Source organism: Physeter macrocephalus, unplaced genomic scaffold (genome assembly GCF_002837175.3).
Source record: "Physeter macrocephalus isolate SW-GA unplaced genomic scaffold, ASM283717v5 random_98, whole genome shotgun sequence".
Lineage (NCBI taxonomy): Eukaryota > Metazoa > Chordata > Mammalia > Artiodactyla > Physeteridae > Physeter > Physeter macrocephalus.
Window position 1 is genome coordinate 106,465 of NW_021145392.1, and position 18,536 is coordinate 125,000.

General features: G+C 59.6%; 1 protein-coding gene across 1 annotated transcript; it reads right to left on the bottom strand.

Annotated features, from left to right (window-relative positions):
• Positions 1 to 1,053: 1,053 nt before the first annotated feature.
• On the bottom strand, positions 1,054 to 18,530 carry LOC114484864 (trinucleotide repeat-containing gene 18 protein-like). The gene is made up of 12 exons (XM_028484015.2): positions 18,150 to 18,530; positions 14,148 to 14,300; positions 13,706 to 13,847; positions 12,020 to 12,137; positions 11,526 to 11,601; positions 11,335 to 11,443; positions 8,466 to 8,582; positions 7,588 to 7,752; positions 5,857 to 7,166; positions 2,153 to 2,389; positions 1,948 to 2,022; positions 1,054 to 1,596 (listed from the first exon to the last, which is right to left on the bottom strand). Exons 3-12 carry the CDS (start codon positions 13,812 to 13,814, stop codon positions 1,390 to 1,392), a joined length of 2,523 nt encoding a protein of 840 aa, XP_028339816.2. The 5' UTR covers positions 13,815 to 13,847; positions 14,148 to 14,300; positions 18,150 to 18,530; the 3' UTR covers positions 1,054 to 1,389.
• Positions 18,531 to 18,536: the final 6 nt, after the last annotated feature.

Here is an 18,536-nt window from a genome sequence, read left to right on the forward strand (position 1 = left end):
GGTACTTTTTTCCAATTATAGCTTTTTTTCTTTTCTTTTTTTTATGAAAAAGATCACACAGAATTCGCCAACAAACAAAATTCCAAAAGAAACTTAAAAAAAAAAAAAAAGGAAAACAATAATTCCCCCAAAAAACAAAACCGAAGTCTGGCTTTTCCTTCCCTTAAGATTGTCTGGACGAGGCCTCCGGGCCCCCGGAAGGTGCGGGGGCTGCTAAGTGCTTTCGTGGGCTGAGCAGGGCTGCAAGCTCGCTGGCTCCCTCTCCCCTCCCCCAGCCTCTGCTCTCCCTACGTCCTTCTCCATCCTGGGGGCGAGTACAGTACACCTGGGCCGGGTGGGGGGGGGGGGCGGCACGTGGGGTGAGGTTGGGACAGGGGGCCCGTGAAGCTGGGTGCTAGACACGCTCATCTAACAGGAAATAAAAAATAATATTCTGCACGTCAGAATGTGTTCGCTTTTTTTTTTATAATTTCATAGCTATTTTTTCACAGTTTTAAAAAGTTTATATTTATATATATTTATATATATTTATCTTTATATATATAATTAAAAAGTTGACTCCATTTGAAGGCGTATGATACAGGGGAGAGTCTCTTGGTACAATAAAACTGTACAGGTTAAGAACTGCCGCCTCCCTGCGGGGGTGCCCGGGACGAGGATTTCAGCACCATGGGGGTTGTCTGTAGTGTGAGGGTCTGGACCAGCGGGGTGGGCCCTCCCCGGGGCCTCGGGGCACGCAGCCCCCTCCCCCTGGCGCCTGGCCGGTGCTCCTGGCTCCCCCCGCCCCCCGCACCTGGCTCTGTTCCCCAAGTCCAAGCCGTCCTGAGAGGGTGGAGGCCAGGCCCTGGGCAGGCCCCCCCAGAACAGGCCCGGCCTGGTCGCTGAGGCTGGGGGGTGTGGGAGTGCCCCCGTCCCACGGTGGGAGGCTCAGGGTGGGCTCTGTGCCGAGGGGGCCAGGCACTGGGAGGACCCCCAAGCGAGCATCAGGTGGGTTGCTCGGAAACACCCCCCCCCCCCCCCCGAACCCCCAGTTGGCGAGCATCAGGTGGGTTGCTCGGAAACACCCCCCCCCCCCCACCGAATCCCCAGTTGGCACCAGCCTGAGGGCACCTGGACCTGGCCGAGCGCTTACGGGGGCGCTGAGGCCCGGGACCCCTGAGGGGCCGGCAGAGCCCTACCTTGATCACGAGGAGCCCTCTCGGGGGGGCACCGAGGGGTCAGGACGGGGGTCTGGACGTGTGCACACGTGCGCGCACACGTGCATGCATACGGGCACACGCATGTACACTTACGCGCCAGGCCGTCCGCGGGCACACCGGCATGCACACAACGAACGCACGAGGCCGCCGAGCCGTGGCGGTGATGGCGAGGGCCCTGCGGGCCGGGCGCTCAGCAGAGCACAGGCACGCCGTCGGTGGAGAAGATCATGCCTGTGGTGGGCTCGTAGGTGCCCGCCAGGTAGTACAGGCCCTCGCTGTCCTGGTACTTCTTGGTCTTGAGCATCTGCTCGTACTGCTCCAGGCCCACCACCAGGCACTTGTGCGACACCGTCTGCACGTCGTTCTCGTCCACGTGGGAGGACTGGTACAGGGCGCGCTGCGGGCACACGGGCGGGCGTCAGGGGGAAGACCCCTCCCAGGCCCGAAGGACCAGAGAGAGATCCCCAGAGAGAACTCGAGAAACACGGTGGGGCTGAGGACGAGGATGGGCAGAGAGCAAGGGAGAGACCCAGAGACTAGGAGACCAAGAAACGGAGAGGAACAGACACAGACCGAGACACACAGACCAAGGGTGACAGACGTAGAGGCAGAGGCTGGGAGAGAGAGACCAGGAAACAGCAGCTCAGGGTCAGAGAGACGGGGCGGGGAGGCCGAGGGAGCCCCGCCCCTCGCGAGGCCGCGTGGGGAGGGTTATCGGAGGCCCCACCGGCGCCGCGCGCTCTCCTACCTCCATGAAGTCCTTCCTCTGGCTGGAGGCCCGCAGGGCTGCAGGGAGGCTGCGGCCCGACTTCTGGTCCCAGTGCTGCGAGTGCAGACCAGGGGTCGCGGTGAGCCCGGGGCCCGCCTCGCCTGACCCCCGACCCCGACCCCAGGGTAGGGACTGCCCCGGCCATCGCCCCCCGGCACGGCCCGACGCCGAGGCCCCGGCCCACCTGGCCCTCGTGGAGGCGCTTGCCCGGGCTGGTCTCCTCGGGGTGGTAGAACCACTTGACGCGGACCACCATGTTGCTGCCCCACGACTCCCACATGCTCTGGATGCGGCCGATGTAGGGCAGGTTGGGGCGGCCGGCTGACAGGAAGACGGCGCAGTCCCCGATGCGGATCATCTCCTTGCCGCGCACGATGGCCTTGTAGAAGAGCTTGCGGGCCTTGCCCTTCATGCCGCGGCGCTGTGGGCGGGCGAGTCGGGTCAGGGCACGCCCCCCGCCCCCGCCCCGCCCCCGGGCTTCCGCAGCAGCGGCGCCAGGGGAGAAGCCCCCTGCTTGCTCTGAGCGGGGAGCCCTCGCTCATCCCCTTGGCCGACCGGGTTTCCAAGAGGGACTCCACGTGAACTAAGGATCCTGCAGCTGGGAGCGACTTCCAACTCCCCGTTGCTGAGCCGTGTCGGCCAACGGCGCCGGCGGGGCCCCAGGGACGCCCCACACGGGAGCGTTCCTGCGGCAGACGCCGCAGCCACTGCTGGGGCCCAGCAGGATCCCCGCTCCTCCCACTGGGTCCTGACACCAGCCCTCGAGGTACAACGGCCCCTGTTGGCCCCCAATTTCCAGACAGGGGCCGGGAGGTCCCGGGAGGGGACACGGCTGCGTCTCCGGACAGAGCACATCGCTCCCCCACAAGCTGCCCCTCACGTCGGGGCTACAACGAAGCAGGTTCACTCAACACCCCCCGGGATCACAGAGCCACTTGCTCACGGCACAGCCTCAGTCTACACCACCCCGAGCAGCGCGGGGGCTCAGTACCAGTCAGCCCCCGCAAGCGGCGGAGCAGGGGTGAAGGAGTGGGGTGGGGGCAGCGTCAACCCCCAGGCACGGCCGATTGCCCCGCCCCACCCCCACCCCCCCATCCCCCCGCCCATTTCCCCAGGAAAGCCACTAACTGAGATCAGAGCCCAGCCCGGAGGGATCCAGCGCTGGGCCCACGTCTGCCAGACCCACAGTGTGGCTGGATTTTTTTTTTTTTAATTCACTCAACAAACATTTCCTGAAGCCGCCTCAGTGCCCCCGCCTGGGCTGGCACTGGGACACACAGATGGGCAGCCTCCAAGGAGGGAAGAGACCAGCCATCAGAATCCAAAACCCACCGCCAGGCAGCTCTAGGACCAGTCACTGTCCCCAGGCAAACACGGAGAAGCCAGGCCTACGCAAAGCTCTGCTCTGCCCTCCAGTGGAGCCAGCGCGCCTTCTCCTCGACTAACCTGTAAAACTCGTTTCCCTTCTCGGACTGGCCACTAGGCGGCGCCAAAGCGTTTCTTGTCTAAACAAGAAAAACCCACATGCTAATTTCCTACCTTATCCAGCTGTCCCTTTTCTACTTTTAATTTACTGGATCCCTGGTGAGACTTCTTTTTTGGCCGCATTGCAGCAAGTGGGATCTTAGTTCCCCGACCAGGGATCGAACCCGTGCCCCCTGCAGTGGAAGCACGGAGTCCTAACCATTGGACGGCCAGGGAATTCTGTGACAGACTTTTTAATGTCCAGGTTTCTTACGTGTTCTGTAAACTGCTCAAATTATTTTCAGCTCAAGGCATGGTACTAACTGATTCAAAGTGACAGGAACGGCTAAGATCTCTAAACCAATGCATCTCTGACAGCAGGTATGTTTTTAGACATCCACGGCTACTCTCCTCACAGATCCCCCTTGGTCCACGGAGTCTCCAGTGGGGCCGATCCCGCCCCTGTGGCCAGCACAGGACTTGGTCTGGCCAATCCAAACATCCCATCCTTCTCCTGGCCATTGTGATTGGCTCAAGGGTGCACTCGGGACCTAAGCCAAAGACACGCCACCAACTTTAGCTTGAACCCTAAAAAAGACACCTCCTTCCTACTGTCACTTCTGAGCTGGTAGAAGGTCAGCTGAAAGCTGCTGGGGCTGCCTGTTGCCAACAGGAGAGGGGCTGCTGGAGAAGGAGACCAGTACAGAGGAAGGAAGGAGAAACTCAAGCCTGGAGCACGGGCCCGAGAGTGGGTCTGAAGACAGCCTTCAGGGCCCTGGATCCAGCTGTACCTGAAGCCGGACACCCTAGACTTTTCTATTAAGTGAGTTTGGCCCTGTGCTCTGACCTCTGCAGCAGCTAGTGCCCCCAGTAACACTGACACTGGAACGTGCAAATGGAAGATGCTAAGATAAGGAACTGGCCAATCACCGTGGGGGCAGGACAGCGAGGACATACCTGTCCTCGGCTCAGAAGCCATCACTCCTTGATATGGCCCTGGATAAAGTGCCTGCTGGGATCAGAGCTCCAGAGGGGCTGGTCTGGAATGTCTGAGTGTGGCTCGTCAGGAAAGATTCTACAAGAATCTACACACTCAAGTTTGCTGTCTCAAGTGGTGGCCTTGCTGAGAGAGGCTCTTTCAGCCTGGAGCCAGCAATCGGGGGGTGGGGGGCGTGAGTAAAGTCTGACAACTCACGCCTTGCAGGGTCAGAGCAGCAGATCATCTGCCCCAGACTCAAGGTGGTGCCGCAAAGGCAGGGAAACCAGAAGGAGGGCAGGAGCTGCGGGGGTTGGGGGAGGACCTTCCCCGACTTCCCACTCTGCAGCCCTTGCCTGACCAAGCGGGGAGTTCCCCACCGTACTCTAAGGAGCCTTTGAGGGTACAGCCTGGGGCAGGCAGAGTTGTCCACCCACCCACCCCCGGTGACCCAACTGACCCTGGGTGGCCAGTGAGGAGCCCTAAAAGGCTGCTAAGACAGAAACCCCCAAGCTAGTCTTGATTCAGAACATCCTCCAACTTCTCCGGCCTTGCTGATGCAGCCAGGGAGCTGATACAATGCAAACAAGCCAGAAGCTTCTTAAGCTTCTGCCAGAGGCCCCGCAAGCTCATCTGCCAGAGGCCCCGCAAGCTCATCGCTGTCAGCCCCTAACCCCTAAAACCTGCCTGGCGGCACCGGCATTAAAAAGGTCCAGACCCAGCCGGGCGCCTCCTCCGGGCCCGGCTCTGGGTGGCCTCGGAGGACCCTGGACCAGGGCGGCAGACGCCTTGGGGAAACCCGACGGGCTGCACCCGTGGACAAGGAGCCTGGCTCTTCCTGCCCAGGGGCATGGGATGGACTGGTGGCCTCCAGGCTGTTCCCCTTCTGCACACAGAAGCTTCTCGTATGGGCGTGTATGCATGCAGATACGTGCACGCATTTGTGTGTGTGTACACGTGCATCTGCGTGTGCCCAAGGCACAGGGGTGCCGGGAGGGCTCCTTCTGGAGAACAAACACCCACCTACTACTGGGGTGGCCACGTGACTCAGACCCAGTCAACTAGAACGTTCTGCCATGCGGGCCACACTGATCAGCTCAGGGGCAGGCAGTGACCCAGCCCGGCCAAGAGAGGCAAAGAAGTGCCTTTTGCTGCGACTGCTAATTAGCCAACCAGAAGCCTTGAGCCATTCGTTTTCAGCGGAAGATGAAGCAAAGGCAAAGAAAATCAGGCTGTGTGGCCGTGCGGTTCTGAGAGACCCGGTGGCATGGCAACTAAAGGCCTGCACGGCAAGTGGGTCCCGCAGAAGGTGGGCCTGGGTCCCGGGGACCAGAGGGCAGCGCTGCTGTGTGAGGGGCAGGACTCCACACCCATCACCCCGACTCTCCACCGTGGGGCCGCTGGGAGGCCAGGGAAAGACACGTGGCGACGACCCCGCCCCCAGCTACCTGGGTGGGCTTGCCGAACCACTTCCAGAGCTGCCGGGCAGGCAGGAAGGCGGCGATCTTGGGCCGGTTCTCCACAGACGGCAGGCGCTGCCGCTTGGCCAGCTCCTTGGTGGTGGGGAGGTGGACGCCCTCCCTCTTCTTGGGCCGGCTCTTGGCCCCGGCCTGGGCCTTGGGCTGCACAGGCTGCGGGGGCTGCGGCGGGGGGGCCTGGGGCGCGGGCGCCGGCGCCTTCTTGCCTGGAGAGTGGGCCGAGGAGCGGGCCTTGCCCGCCTGCTTGGGCGCCTTGCTGGCGAGGGCCGGCGGGGCAGAGGGCCCGGCTGCCGGGGCAGGGGCGGCCTCGTCGTCTGAGCTACAGGAAGACTCGTCCGTGGTGGAGGACGAGGAGGACGAGGACGAGGAGGACGAGGACGAGGAGGACGAGGACGAGGACGAGGAGGACGAGGACGAGGAGGAGGACGAGGACGAGGACGACGAGGAGGACGAGGACGACGAGGATGAGGAGGACGACGAGGACGACGAGGACGAGGACGAGGACGACGAGGAGGCCCTCGAGCTGGAGGCGCTGCAGTTCCGGCCGCCGCCGCCCTGGCCGTCCTCCTCTCCCTCCGTCTCAGAACTGCTGCTGCCGCTGTCGCTGCTGCTGCCGCCGCTGCTGCCGCCGCCGCTCTCCGACTCCTCGGCCCCGTCCTGCTCGGCCTGGCCCTTGTCCGGGCTCTTGGGGCTCCCCGAGCCCTCGAACGTGAGCGCGGCCCCAGGCTCCTGGGCCAGGTCGCCATCCCCGGCCTTGGGCCGGGCCGCCTTGGGCTCGCTGCCGCCGGCCCCCGGGGGGTAGCTGCCCAGGCCCAGCAGGCCCTTGGGCTCCTGCCAGCCCCCCGCCCCAGGGTCCTCCCGCAGAAGCAGGGCCTCTTTGGCCTTCTTGCTTTTGGGCGACGTCACGCCCTCACGGTCCAGCTTGACGAGCAGCTCGGCCTCTTCCCCGGGCCTCCGGGCGCCCTTAGTGGCCGGCTCCTCGGCAGCCCGGGCCTTCTTGGGCTTGGGCCGGGTGGCGGGCATGGTGATGGGCATGGCGGCCAGGGCCGTGGCGGGGGCCGGCAGCTCCCCGAAGGGCTCGGGGGCCGGGCAGCTGGTGAAGGCAGACGGCGCTGGGCTGGGCTGTTGGGGAGCTGGGCGAGCCTTGGGGGCCTTGGCCCGCTTGTCCACGGATTCTGGGGGGCTCTTCTTGGAACCTGGGGTGCTGATGGGCTCCAGGGCCAACGGGGTACTGGGGACCTCATCTGTCGAGCCCCCCTCCTCCAGGACAGCAGCTCTGTCTAGAAGAGAGAAGGAAAAAGCCCAGTGAGGCCAGGACTCCGCGAGCCCGCGAGCCCGTCCCCGTCCCGGCTCTGCCGGGTCCCGAGCGGGGCTGGGGCAGCAGCCTCTCGGGGCCTCGGGACGAGCGGCTCTTGCGCCTTAGTTGTCCACATGTGGTGGCCCCAGGGTGGCGCTCGGGAGCCTGGGCTCTCAGCTCAAAGCGCTTTGCTCTGGACTCTGGAGGGAACACAGCTGGCGGGATCTCAGCTCCGCCTCTGACAAGTCAACACGCCTCCCTGAGCCTCAGTTTCCTAATCTGTCACAGGGTCCACACAGCCCTGCAGCGCCAAGCTCCCGCACAGGTGGGGGGTGGTGTCCGTGCAGAGACCCTGCGTGAGCAGCAGACCCCAGGTCTCGGCGGCCCGGGCACGGCCGACGTACCGCTCCGGGCTTTGGTGCTGGGCTTCCGCCCGCGCCCCCGGGCCTTGGCGCCGGGCTCCTCGGACCCTGGCGCGGCCCCGTCTTTGCTCTCCCCGGTGTCTTTGCTGGTCTTCCGGCTGCGGCGCTTGGCGCTCGGCACCAGGAGGGCGGGGGACGGCTCAGCACCTGTGGGCCAGGACAGACAGTGGCTCAGGCCCGGGTCTCCGCTCTCCCGGCCACAGGAGTGTCGTGTGTCGGGGGGAGGAGGCGGGGGGAGGAGCCAGACGACACTGCGTGGCCGACCCCACCCAGCCTGCCCACCTAGGCTGCGCGGTCGGGTGGGAGGCCCATCTGCAGGGACGCAGCTTGGGTGTCTGCACATGCGCGCGATGGGGGCTCCTCGAATAAATGACCAGGGTGGGGCTGGCCCTGTGGCTTTAATGATCCATTTGGAGGGTTCACGAAAACACTGGACCCCTGGAGGTCAGGCAGTCGTGGGTCTGAGTCCCAGCTCTGCGTCTGAACAGTCGAGGGACTCTGGGTAAGTCATTTCACCTCTTAAACCCGAGGTTCGTATTGGCCGAAGGGGATGGTATTTCCAGACACACAGGACCGGACAAGAACTGAACGCTAACGTGGACACAGCGCGTGGAACTGTCCATGACAGTTACCGATCCCTCCCTGGCCTGGACTGCCCGGCCTGGGGCTGGTCTCCCGAGTCTCGGGATGCAGATCTCGGGAGGCCTGGGATTCCCCCTCCTGAGACCACTCTGGGAGCCCCCACCCACACTTTCTGCCACTTCCACCCGCTGTGGGTGCAAATGGTCCAAACAGCAGACAGAGCCCAGAGCCAGCCTGGAGGGGGTGGGCCCGCGCCGGGCGGCAGGACCACCACTCACACTGGATCTTGTAGTCGGGGGGCAGGAGGCGGATGTGCGAGAGGGGGATCCTGCCTGTGTCTCCGTCATCGAACTCCACGGTGATCAGGTCCCCGTCGTCCTCGAGGCCCAGCAAGCCTGTGGGAGGAGGGGCGGGGTCAGGGGGCCGAAGCGGAGCAGAAACCAGCCGGGAAGCAGCCCCGGGAGCAGGATGCACGAGGGCGGGTACGCAGTGGGCAGGACGTGGGCTTCAGAGCCAGGCTCCCAGTCGGGCCGAGCCCGCGGCCGTGTCCACTCATCCCGAGACCCTCCCCAGATCAACGAAGGGACAGCAAGGACGGGACTGTAAAGGACAGGGAGCGGGCGAGGGGACAGTGGCGGTGAGAATGCCAGGGTTTCCGAAGACAACACCCGCGTGGCCAAGCGGAACGGCCTTCACTCTGGGCTCTCTGCTCGGTCAGGGGCCTGGAAGGAGGCGGCACCAAAGAGACGGAAGCCGGCTTTCACAGGGGAGCCCCAGGGGAGCCCCAGGATCCCCTCTCCTGAGCACCAAGCGCCTCCGCAGGCAGCGATGCAGGGACCCCCCCACTGGACAGACTCGGGGGTGCCACGCAGCAGGGGCTGCAAGCTTTACGCCTGGACACTGGGCACGGCCAAGGAGGGTGGTAGGTGCCACACCAGCCAGGGTGACGGGGAAGTCCGAACACTGAGTGGACTGAGGCGGTCCCAGGAGCACTGGCTCCCAGTCCAGCCGAGCGCGCGGCCGTGTCCACTCATCCCGAGACCCTCCCCAGATCAACGAAGGATGGGGCTGGGGCAAGTGCTGGACACTGAGCCCAGAGCCGTGGGCTGTCTGACGGGTGAAGAGCCACAGGTGCTGGTACTCGGTGTCGCTAAACAAAGCATCCCTCCCCCAACCATCAGGAGGCCCTGCCCACACACAGCTTCCAATCTGCTCGCTGAGGATCACCAGTGACGAAAGAACAGCCTCCAACAAAGGACAGCACAGAACAGAGAGGTACAGACACAGAGCCCACAGGGAGAGGAAGGGAAAGGCAGAAGGAAAGGGAGCTGAAGAAACCTAAAATGGAAACAATATGTCCCCAGAAAAAAAAGGAATCCATGAAAACAAAAAGTGGTTATTTAATTAAAAAAAAAAAAAAAAAAAAAGAATATTTAGACAATAAGAAAGAACTCTTAGGAATACTATAAAACGACAGCAGAAATATCAAAAATTCAATAGAATAGAAGGGCCAGAATGGTTATTTAATTTAAAAAAAAAAAAAAAAAAAGAATATTTAGACAATAAGAAAGAACTCTTAGGAATACTATAAAACGACAGCAGAAATATCAAAAATTCAATAGAATAGAAGGGCCAGAAGGCAGAGGTGAGGAAATCTTCCAGAAAGTAGAACAAAAAGATTTTAAAAATGGACAAAAATGGGAAAATAGATCCTAGTCTTGAGGGCCACCAGATGAGTGCGAGTTCCGGGAAAAAGAGGGTAAATGAGGGAAGGAAACTCTCCAAGAAGTAATATGAGACAAATTTCTAGGAACAAAGGAAATCTGCTTCCGAATCAAAGCCCCCTTCCCCCAAATACCCAGAAACACACACCCCCACACACAGAGAGAGAGAGAGAGAGAGAGAAGAGAGACCACATGAAATTCCATATCTAGGAATAATGAGAAGATTCTGAGTTTCCACAGAGAAAAGTGGGTCTCCTGTGAAGATTTGGGAATAACTCTGGTGTTGAACGCCTCTGACATCAGAATCTGGATGGAACAGTGACTTCAAAAAGGTGAAGGAAGATTATTTCCAATGTAGAATTTATACCCAGCTCAACTATCTCTAAAGGACAGGCTAGGATAAGGAGATCTTGGGCACATGTGTACTTGAGGAATTTACCTCCCATGGACCCTTTTTCTCAGAAAGCTACGGAACGGTCCTCTGCCACAAGGAGGGAAAGAGACAAGGAAGAGAAAGACATGGGATGCAGCACAGGAGAGAGAGAAATGGAATTCTCAGAATGATGGCAAGGGGAAGTCCCAAGAGTGACACTCGTGAGGCAGGCCTAGAAAGCCGTCAGCCCACAAGGCTCAGGGGGCCAGAGAGCCCCAGGAGGGCTAAACGGAGATGAACTTTTCCCCTTGTAAGAGAACTTCCTGCCCAGCATCCCCGTTGCCATCTCCTGGGCATATACGGATGATGTTAGGCGGCCAAGAGGTGGACTACCTTTGGCCTCTGGTTTTGGCTTTGGGCTGTAACACACACCCAGATCCCCGGCTCCCGGATGTGTTGGTTCTGCAATAGCTAAGTGCGCACTGTCTACCTGCCGGCTTTGTCTGTCTGGCACCCACACCCACATCTTCTGGGCTACCTGTTATTTTGTCTGCCCAGCTTGCAATCTCTTATTCTGCTAACAACGTCAACTTTCCTGGGGAAGCGGCCTTCCCTTCTCAGTCCACAGGCAAAAATCAGGAAGCTGCCTCACTCGTTAGCAAGGACGAGCCCGAGACCCGTGACCCACGTGAAATCCACGTGACCCAAGCCAGTTCAGTGGGACTCCATCGTAGGACCCAGATGGGAAAGGTGGGAGATTCTCTGATGACAGGATTTGTTCAGAAGGTGAGAGAGCGTCCCCAGGAGCGGGGTGTGATGACAGCACAGCTGAGAGCGTGGCTGACCGACACTGGGAGCCTGAGTCCCGACGACGCCGTGCAACAGCGACTGGGTCCAACCACGCCCAAAGCCCCGTTAAGCCTTCACTCGGATGAGCCGATAAAACTCTGTGCCTAAGCCCGTCTGACTTGGGTTTCAGGAACCAAATGGATCCATGCCGACATGGTGGGAAACAGGGGTGCCGGGGAGGGTCTCGGGGGAGGGTCTCACCTCGGACCACGGTGCCCGGGTAGAGGCAGCGGTACTGCTGGCTCCAGTAGGCTGCGATCCTGGTCCCTTGCGGCAAGAAGCGAGTGGAGGCCGGCCTCACATCGATGATCTGGGAAGGCAAAGGGCTGAGCGCGGGCGGAGAGCAGGAGCAGCCCCGTGCCCGCCCCCCCAGCCCCGCTTCCCCCCCTCACCGCCTCCTGCAGCAGCTGCTCCAGACAGTAGATGTGGGGCCGGTTCCCGCGTTCGCCCTCCACCACCACACGGTATCTGCGAGGCCAGGGCGGGAGAGGTGTGAGGTCCCCAGGGGAGCCGCCACGCCCCCGACTCCCAGCCCTACCCGCGGCAGCTCCACCTCCCGCACCACGGGGATGTGACGTCGGAGCCTGAGGGTCTGCTGACCCGCGGCATAAACTCGAGGCAGGTCTGTCCCCTCCGGGCCCCCGTTTGCTCGTCTGCACAACCAGGGGTCACAGATCCAGGAGAGCCCAGCACGCCCTCTCCTGCTCCTTCCCGCTGAGCCCCACCTGGGGCCCGCCCACGCCCCCCGGTCCTATGCGGGGAAGCCACAGCTCAGAGAGGCGAAGCAACGTGCCCACGGAGGCCCAGCAAGGCTCTGGAGGCAGGACCACGCGAGGCTCTCCGGCTCTGAGCGGAGCGGCCCCGCCTGGCGCCCACCCCCACTCACATGTCCGGCGAGTGCACCGTCTGCACGTGCCCCGCGTACAGCAGCTTGTCGTCCATGGGGATGAGCACGCGCAGGCCGTCCTTCAGCTCGTCCTTGTCGATGACGCAGGAGCGAGGAGCTGCAGGGGCGGGCTCGGGTGAGGCGGGCTTGGGGCGGGCTTGGCGGTCCGCCGTGAGACCCTCCGTCCTGTCCCCTGTGCCCTGCCCCCAAGGCCCACCTGTCGCCCCGTCACCCCTCTCAGAGCGCAAGGCCCAGGGTGCCCGCGGGCACACGTGCATCTGTGTGCGCAGCTACGTGCCTGCAGATGGGCCTCGTGCGGGGCGGTGCATGTGCGCCAGTGTGCACGGCCCCTCCCCTCCCAGCGCGTCTGCAAAGATCCCAGGCAGGGAGGAACCGGGGTGACACCCCGCAGGTGCTGCCCCACCCTCATCTGAAGACCACCCCGCTCTGAGCCCCAGCATGAGGCAATGTGTCATCAGACCCCATCACTGCCCCCTCAGCCACAGCCCTGGGACTCTTCCATCAGCTCCTCCTCCACCTGGAATGCTATCTGTTCTGGTGGACACAATCCCCCACAGCTGGGCTGTCAGCGCTCCCCGCCCCGACCAGGCCTCCGCCCAAGGCTGCCACCCACTCCCCATCACCGCCCCGGGCCACGTCCCCTTCTGGGACGCCCACCCCAGACTCTCGTCAGTTCTCCCCCTCCGGGCCCGACCACGCTGCTTCAGCCTCCTGGGCCTGCTCTTCTTCTCTATAGGACCTTGAACCTGGGCCCTCCCTGCCATTACCTCACACAGAGAAACCCAGATGGCTCGCCGGGGTGGACAAAATGACGGGCCCACTTCTTGGTCCCCACCTGCACCCCCCCGCCACGGCTTCACCATGGGTGGAGTGGACTTCCCACCTCTTGACCTTGGGCGTGGCCACATGACCCGTTTTGGCCAATGGACGAGGGTAGAAGTGCTTGAATCTGAACCAAGCGAGGTCTCGGGAGGCCTCACTGGTTCCCACTCTCCCTCTCGAGCCTCTGGCAGCACGGCCATGAGAAGAACACACCCTGACCAGCCCAGCGGTCCAGGTGGGGCAGAGCTGTCTCTGCATCAGTGGACCCCTAGCCATCCCGTTATCATGGGAGCAAGCCCAGCTAAGGTCACCCTACTGTCCTGCTGACAACTTATTGCCACCCTCCGTTCAGTCTGAGCGCTTGGCTGTTACACAGCAATAGCTGACAGATACACTCCCAAGCAGGTGACAAAGCTCCTCAGGGCTGGCCCTGCTCCTCCTCTCGATCCATCCCCACCCCCACCTAATTCATGTCCTCAACCTCAAGCTCCAGACCCCCAGGTCCAAGTGCCTACTGGATGTCACCTTCCTGGGATGTACTCCAAGCATCCCAGACTCCAGCCAGCAAAGCCCAGTTGCTCCCCTCTGAGACCCGTCTCGATGACAGCTTCTTCCCCGCCACCTGCCAATACCCATCCACACCCCTTCTCTTCCTCTCATCTGCTCACACAGCCCATGTACTCTTTTCTCCCTCCTAACGCACTCAAACCCACCCCACCTCCCTCCCAGCTGCCCATTCCCTGCCCCTCCCCATGCTAGCTCAGACCCTAGTAACTACCCCAGGAGAACCTCCTGCACCCCCATACTCCAGGCCCAAGCCAACACAGCATCGTGGGCACTCACCGGGAGTTAGTGGCCTCTCCACAGCCCCGCCTCGTGGCAGGTGCTCATCCTCAGAGAAGCTCGAGTCCTGGTTGGGCTCAAAGTCCTCCTCGGCAGCCATGCTCTCCATCAGCTTGCTCACGGCTCCCCCCTTCCCCCGGTTCTGGGGACAGAGCAAGAAAGACCAACAGCTTAGGACACGGCATCCCAGTCCTGCCCGGCTAGGACCCTCCCTGGAATCCCGGGGTCACGGTCAGGCCACGGTGGAGTCTGCCACATGCGGGACTGGGGTCCCAGCTGGGCTCACCCCCCAGGCCAGAGGGAGGATGAAACGGGCTGAGGCAGCGCCTCCAGCCACACGAGGGATTTGGGGGCATGGGGGTGGGGCACACCCAGGGACACCTCCGTCTGTCAACCAAGCAACGCAATTCACCCAAGCCTGGGGCCCCATGGGAAACCTCACCTCCTTCTTCACCTCCTTCCCTTTGGCTTTGGCCTTGTTCCTCTTGGCAGCGGCTGGAGAGCTGGTGTGAGGGGCCCGGGCCTCGGGGGGCAGGGCAGGAACACGGGGAGGGGGCAGCGAGGCTCCTGATCCGGCCTCCTTCCCCTTCTTCTTCTGAGGATGAAGCGACAGAGTGGCCGTCAGAGGGCAGAGAGGGACCAGGCCCTGCCACTCACCGTCCAGAGAGAGGACAAAACACCCTCCCTCTCCTGGCAAGTATTTCTGGTTTCAATCTGTTTTATTACTACTATATATTACTTGCTGTAAAAAAAAAAAAAAAAAAAAAGACAACACCGAAGTATATGTACGTGAGTTCCTCTCCAACGATCCCACCAACCACAGAGGTAACTAGAGGGACTAATAACAGCATGGTGTGTCCTTCCAGAACTTTCCGCAAGCACACATAACCATGTAAACATGCGGGCTATGCAGACACATCTGTGCATACGCAGTACTTTTTTTAAAAACACAGATGGGAATTTACCAAAAATTCTGCTTTGCAACTTTCCCCCTAGTATGTCTGGTAGACACAGAGGTGGTGGCCTCACTTTTTATTCTGAACAGCTGCCCAAGGTGCCTTGATGGCGGAACCCGAGATTCATCCGACCACCCACCTCTGTTTTTTCCTCTGCTGGATGGTGCCACGAAAAACGACACTACCAATTAGTTCTACAGGTATATTCCTGGAAGGAGCATTTAGAACCGTACACCCACTGCCCGACTGCTTCCGGAGGCCTGTGTTACTTTCCTCTTGCCCCAGAAGTGTGGGCTGCCACATCCACACCAGCTCAAAGCCCCCAGGGTGGTTCAGGGACGCTCCCCACGCTGGGGGAGCGGAAACTGGGCCAGCATACAGGGACTGTGCATGGCTCCACTTATCAGAGCAAAAGAGTGGAAACAACCTAGATATCCAGCAACCTGGTGCGTCTGTAGATACAGTTACAAGCTTTTATCACAGCGGCTGAGGGTCCTGTTCTGAGGAAGAGGTGACAGCACAGGAAATGGAAGTGATGATACTTTGTATAAGCAGCAGGTTCAGGCTACAAAGGTGACGGGCGGTGGGGGCAGGGGTCACTTTATGCCTTTTTAAAAGCGACGTGCCTAACGACCAACGACCGAGTCATGGGGCCAAGTCTCCCCCAGGGGAGATGGAAAATTAAGACACAGAAAAAAGGAAGACTGGGCGAATGTTACCAAGACAACAGCAGAAGTCACAGCTTCCACATCAGACGAGTGAAATCCAAACCCAACAGCATTAAAAGGAAAAAAGTGGGAAATCTTAGAGCGATAAAAGGTATTCATTTTAATCTCTATTTGGGGGAAGAAATATGTATTTTTTTATATACACACACACATTGTATTTTCTTGTTTCTGGTGCATGTTTTAATCCTGTGCACATTTCTGAAATCAGAATGCATCTTGGGGGTTGAAGGACTGTTTGTCATGTGGTTTTATGTCTCCTCTTCCCCTGACTTCTGTTATTAAATAGACAGCTTGTCTTCTGGGGCACATCTTTGCAGCTGTACACGTAGTGGGGCCAGGGAAATTAACAGCAAAAAAAAAAAAGTCATCTCTGTATGGAATTTAATTTTCTTCCTTTTATCATGCAAATTACTGTTACAATCAGATAAAACTGATAACTTTTTCCTTCCCATTGACCAGAAAGCCCATTTCTGGGAAGCTTTTTTTTTTTTTTTTTTTTTTAATAAAAAAACTCCCAAACTGACAAGTTCTGTACACAGAACAGAGATGTTCATTGCTGTGGTAATTACGATGGCAAAATACCATCATCAACCAAATCACCAATGGCTAGCATGGTTGATGGCAGGAGATGTTGAAAACCACAGGACAGCAAGATGGTGGAATGTTATTCAGCCATTTAGAGACAGTGATTTTGAAAAAAAGTAAAATAGAAGTTCATGCCATATGGGAATGCACAAGATCTAACGCCAAGTGTAAAAAGCAGGATACAAAAGTGTATCTCACAAAACTACGAACACTGGTTGTTCCTGGAGTGATTTCCTTGGTGTCTGACTTCTCCTTTGGCTGACAATTAATCTGTTCTGTTCCAGTCTCTGACTGTGTCATCAGAAGGCTGGGATCAGGTCCCGAGCCCCTGGTCCATCTCCCCAGCAGAAGGTGCCATCTTGGGAAAGGCCCAAAGAGGCCGGTTTGCCCTGTGATTAAGGCCCAGGCTCTGGCGCTAGACCCGCAGTGTTGAAAGCTCAGCTCTGATGACCATTAGCTGCTGGGCTAACTGGGCAGGTCCCAGGACCACCTGGAAGGTGCAGTTAATATGAGTAAGTGGCCTACCTCATACGGCTTTGTAAGTAGTCACCTGTGACATCAAAAGAAATACATATTCGGTCCCTGCCCCTGTTCCTGACACAGAGCTCCTAAAACGCTTTGAATTTCCTGGGTCATAGGAGCGAGCGCCTTTTGTTCTAATAAGGTGACTCTTGGTGAGCCCCTATATGGCTTCAGGATGGGGCCTGGTCACCAGAAAGACCAGCCACAACTAAAAGCCTGAAACTTTCAGCCCCACCCGCATCCTCCAGGGAGGGGAGTGGGGCTGGAGGCTGAGTTACTCATCAATCATGCCTCCGTGATGAAGCCTCCATAAAAACCCCTCAACGACGGGGTTCAGAGAGCTCAAGGGTTGGTGACCGCGCTGAGGAGGGCAGTGTGCCCGGAGAGGGCACGGGAGCTCTGCACCCCTTCCCACCCGCCTTGCTCTGTGCATCTCCTCCATCTGGCTGTTCCTCAGCTGCATCCTTTACAGTAAACCGTAACAGTAAGTAAAGTGTCTTCCCGAGTTCTGTCACTCTGGTGAATTATCGACCGGAGGAGAGGGGTCATGAAAATCCTTGATTTATAGCTGGTTGGTCAAAAAGCACAGGTGACAACCTGGGACTTGCGGCTGGCATCTGGAGTGGGGAGGGGGTGGGGGCAGTCCTGTGGGGCTGAGCCCTTCACCGTGGGGTCTGCACCAACCCCGGGGAGTTAGTGTCAGATGTGCTGTGAGCAGAGGCAACACATTTCCCTTTACCAACACATTAAGTATACGTGGCAAAGTGGCTAGAACACGCCTGGCCCCTACCACGGGTCACCCCGTATAATCATCATCATTATGTATTATTGGAGCGCCTTCTCTCCAAGGATCAGAAAAACCTGCGATGGCTTCAGCCGTGAGAAAACAAAACAAGAGATCCCTGTGGATGACACTGAAATGCAGCCCCTTCCTCACTACCACATTATCAGGAAACTGATGCGGAGTCTGGTCCCTTTTCGTGGCTTTGTCTAGAATGACACTGTTAGTTGAGGGTTTGCCTTCCATCAGGGACGTGGAGTAGAGAGGCCCGAGTCAGAGACCAGTGTCGCAAGCTGGCCATTAGGTCTGAATGCGACCACCTAAGAGCGAACTACTGGCCGTGAGCTTCCTAGCAGGCAGTGCAAGAAGGGTAACAGGTCTTTTTTTTAAAAAAAGAAGGGTAACAGGTCTAATCATCACTGAGTTCTTGAAAAGCAGGTGTTCTCAACCTGCGGTGTCTGTGGAGAGAATTCAGGGACCTCTGAACCTTGGATGGGGAAAAAGAAATCCCATCTCTATTTTCCCTAACCTCTCAAGAAATGAGGTTTTCCTTCGGGTGTGAGAGCTAAGACTCTGTCACCAACAGCAATCACTGTCATGTAGCGCATGACAGTTACGGCAGAGACCTTGAAATATCACCTGAGCTCATCAGCTCACACGACAGCACTTGCTAGCCCGGCTGCCAGGTATCCTTATCAAAGACGCTCATCAAGGGGCAGAGGGAGGAGTGCCCATCCCAGAGGTCGTCGGTAGGTGGGTGACTGCGTTTCAGGGTCACCACTGCCCTTTGGGGTCTCTGCGCCTCGCCCAGGTCTGAGAACTCTACTCCGAGACAGGAGGTCCAAGGGCCCCCGCCCCGCGCCGGGCCCTACCTTCCTGGGGTCCTTCCTGTCCTTCGCGCGGCCGGCGTCCTTGCGCGGACTGGGAGGGCCGGCCTTGCCGCAGCGGCCAGGCTTGGTGGCAGCGGGCGCAACGCTGCTGGGCGCGGGCACGGCCGAGGCGTCGTGCAAGAAGATGCGCTCGCTGCGCCGCCGCGTCCACAGGTCGTCGTCGCTGGCCTCGGGCCCCGCCTCCAGGCCAGGCTCCTTGGGGCCCCGCGGCTTGCGGGCTTTGCGCCCCTTCTCGGCCGCCAGCTTGGCCTTGTCGGGGCTGCCGGGGCCCCGGGTGCCGGGCGCAGCCAGGGCAGGACTTGGCTCCCCCAGCCCCTTCTTGGGCCGCAGCAGCCCGGCAGGCGACCGCTTCCGCACCTTGACCTCGCT

What these genes read in the sequence shown, in the direction of transcription:
- LOC114484864 (XM_028484015.2), bottom strand. Translation starts at nt 13,814, where the DNA reads ATGGAGAGCATGGCTGCCGAGGAGGACTTTGAGCCCAACCAGGACTCG. An exon ending in AGCAGCTGCTGCAGGAGGCG is followed by an intron (nt 11,444 to 11,525) that starts GTGAGGGGGGGA and finishes TTGCCTTCCCAG; the next exon opens with ATCATCGATGTGAGGCCGGC. An exon ending in CAGCACCAAAGCCCGGAGCG is followed by an intron (nt 7,167 to 7,587) that starts GTACGTCGGCCG and finishes TCTCTCTTCTAG; the next exon opens with ACAGAGCTGCTGTCCTGGAG.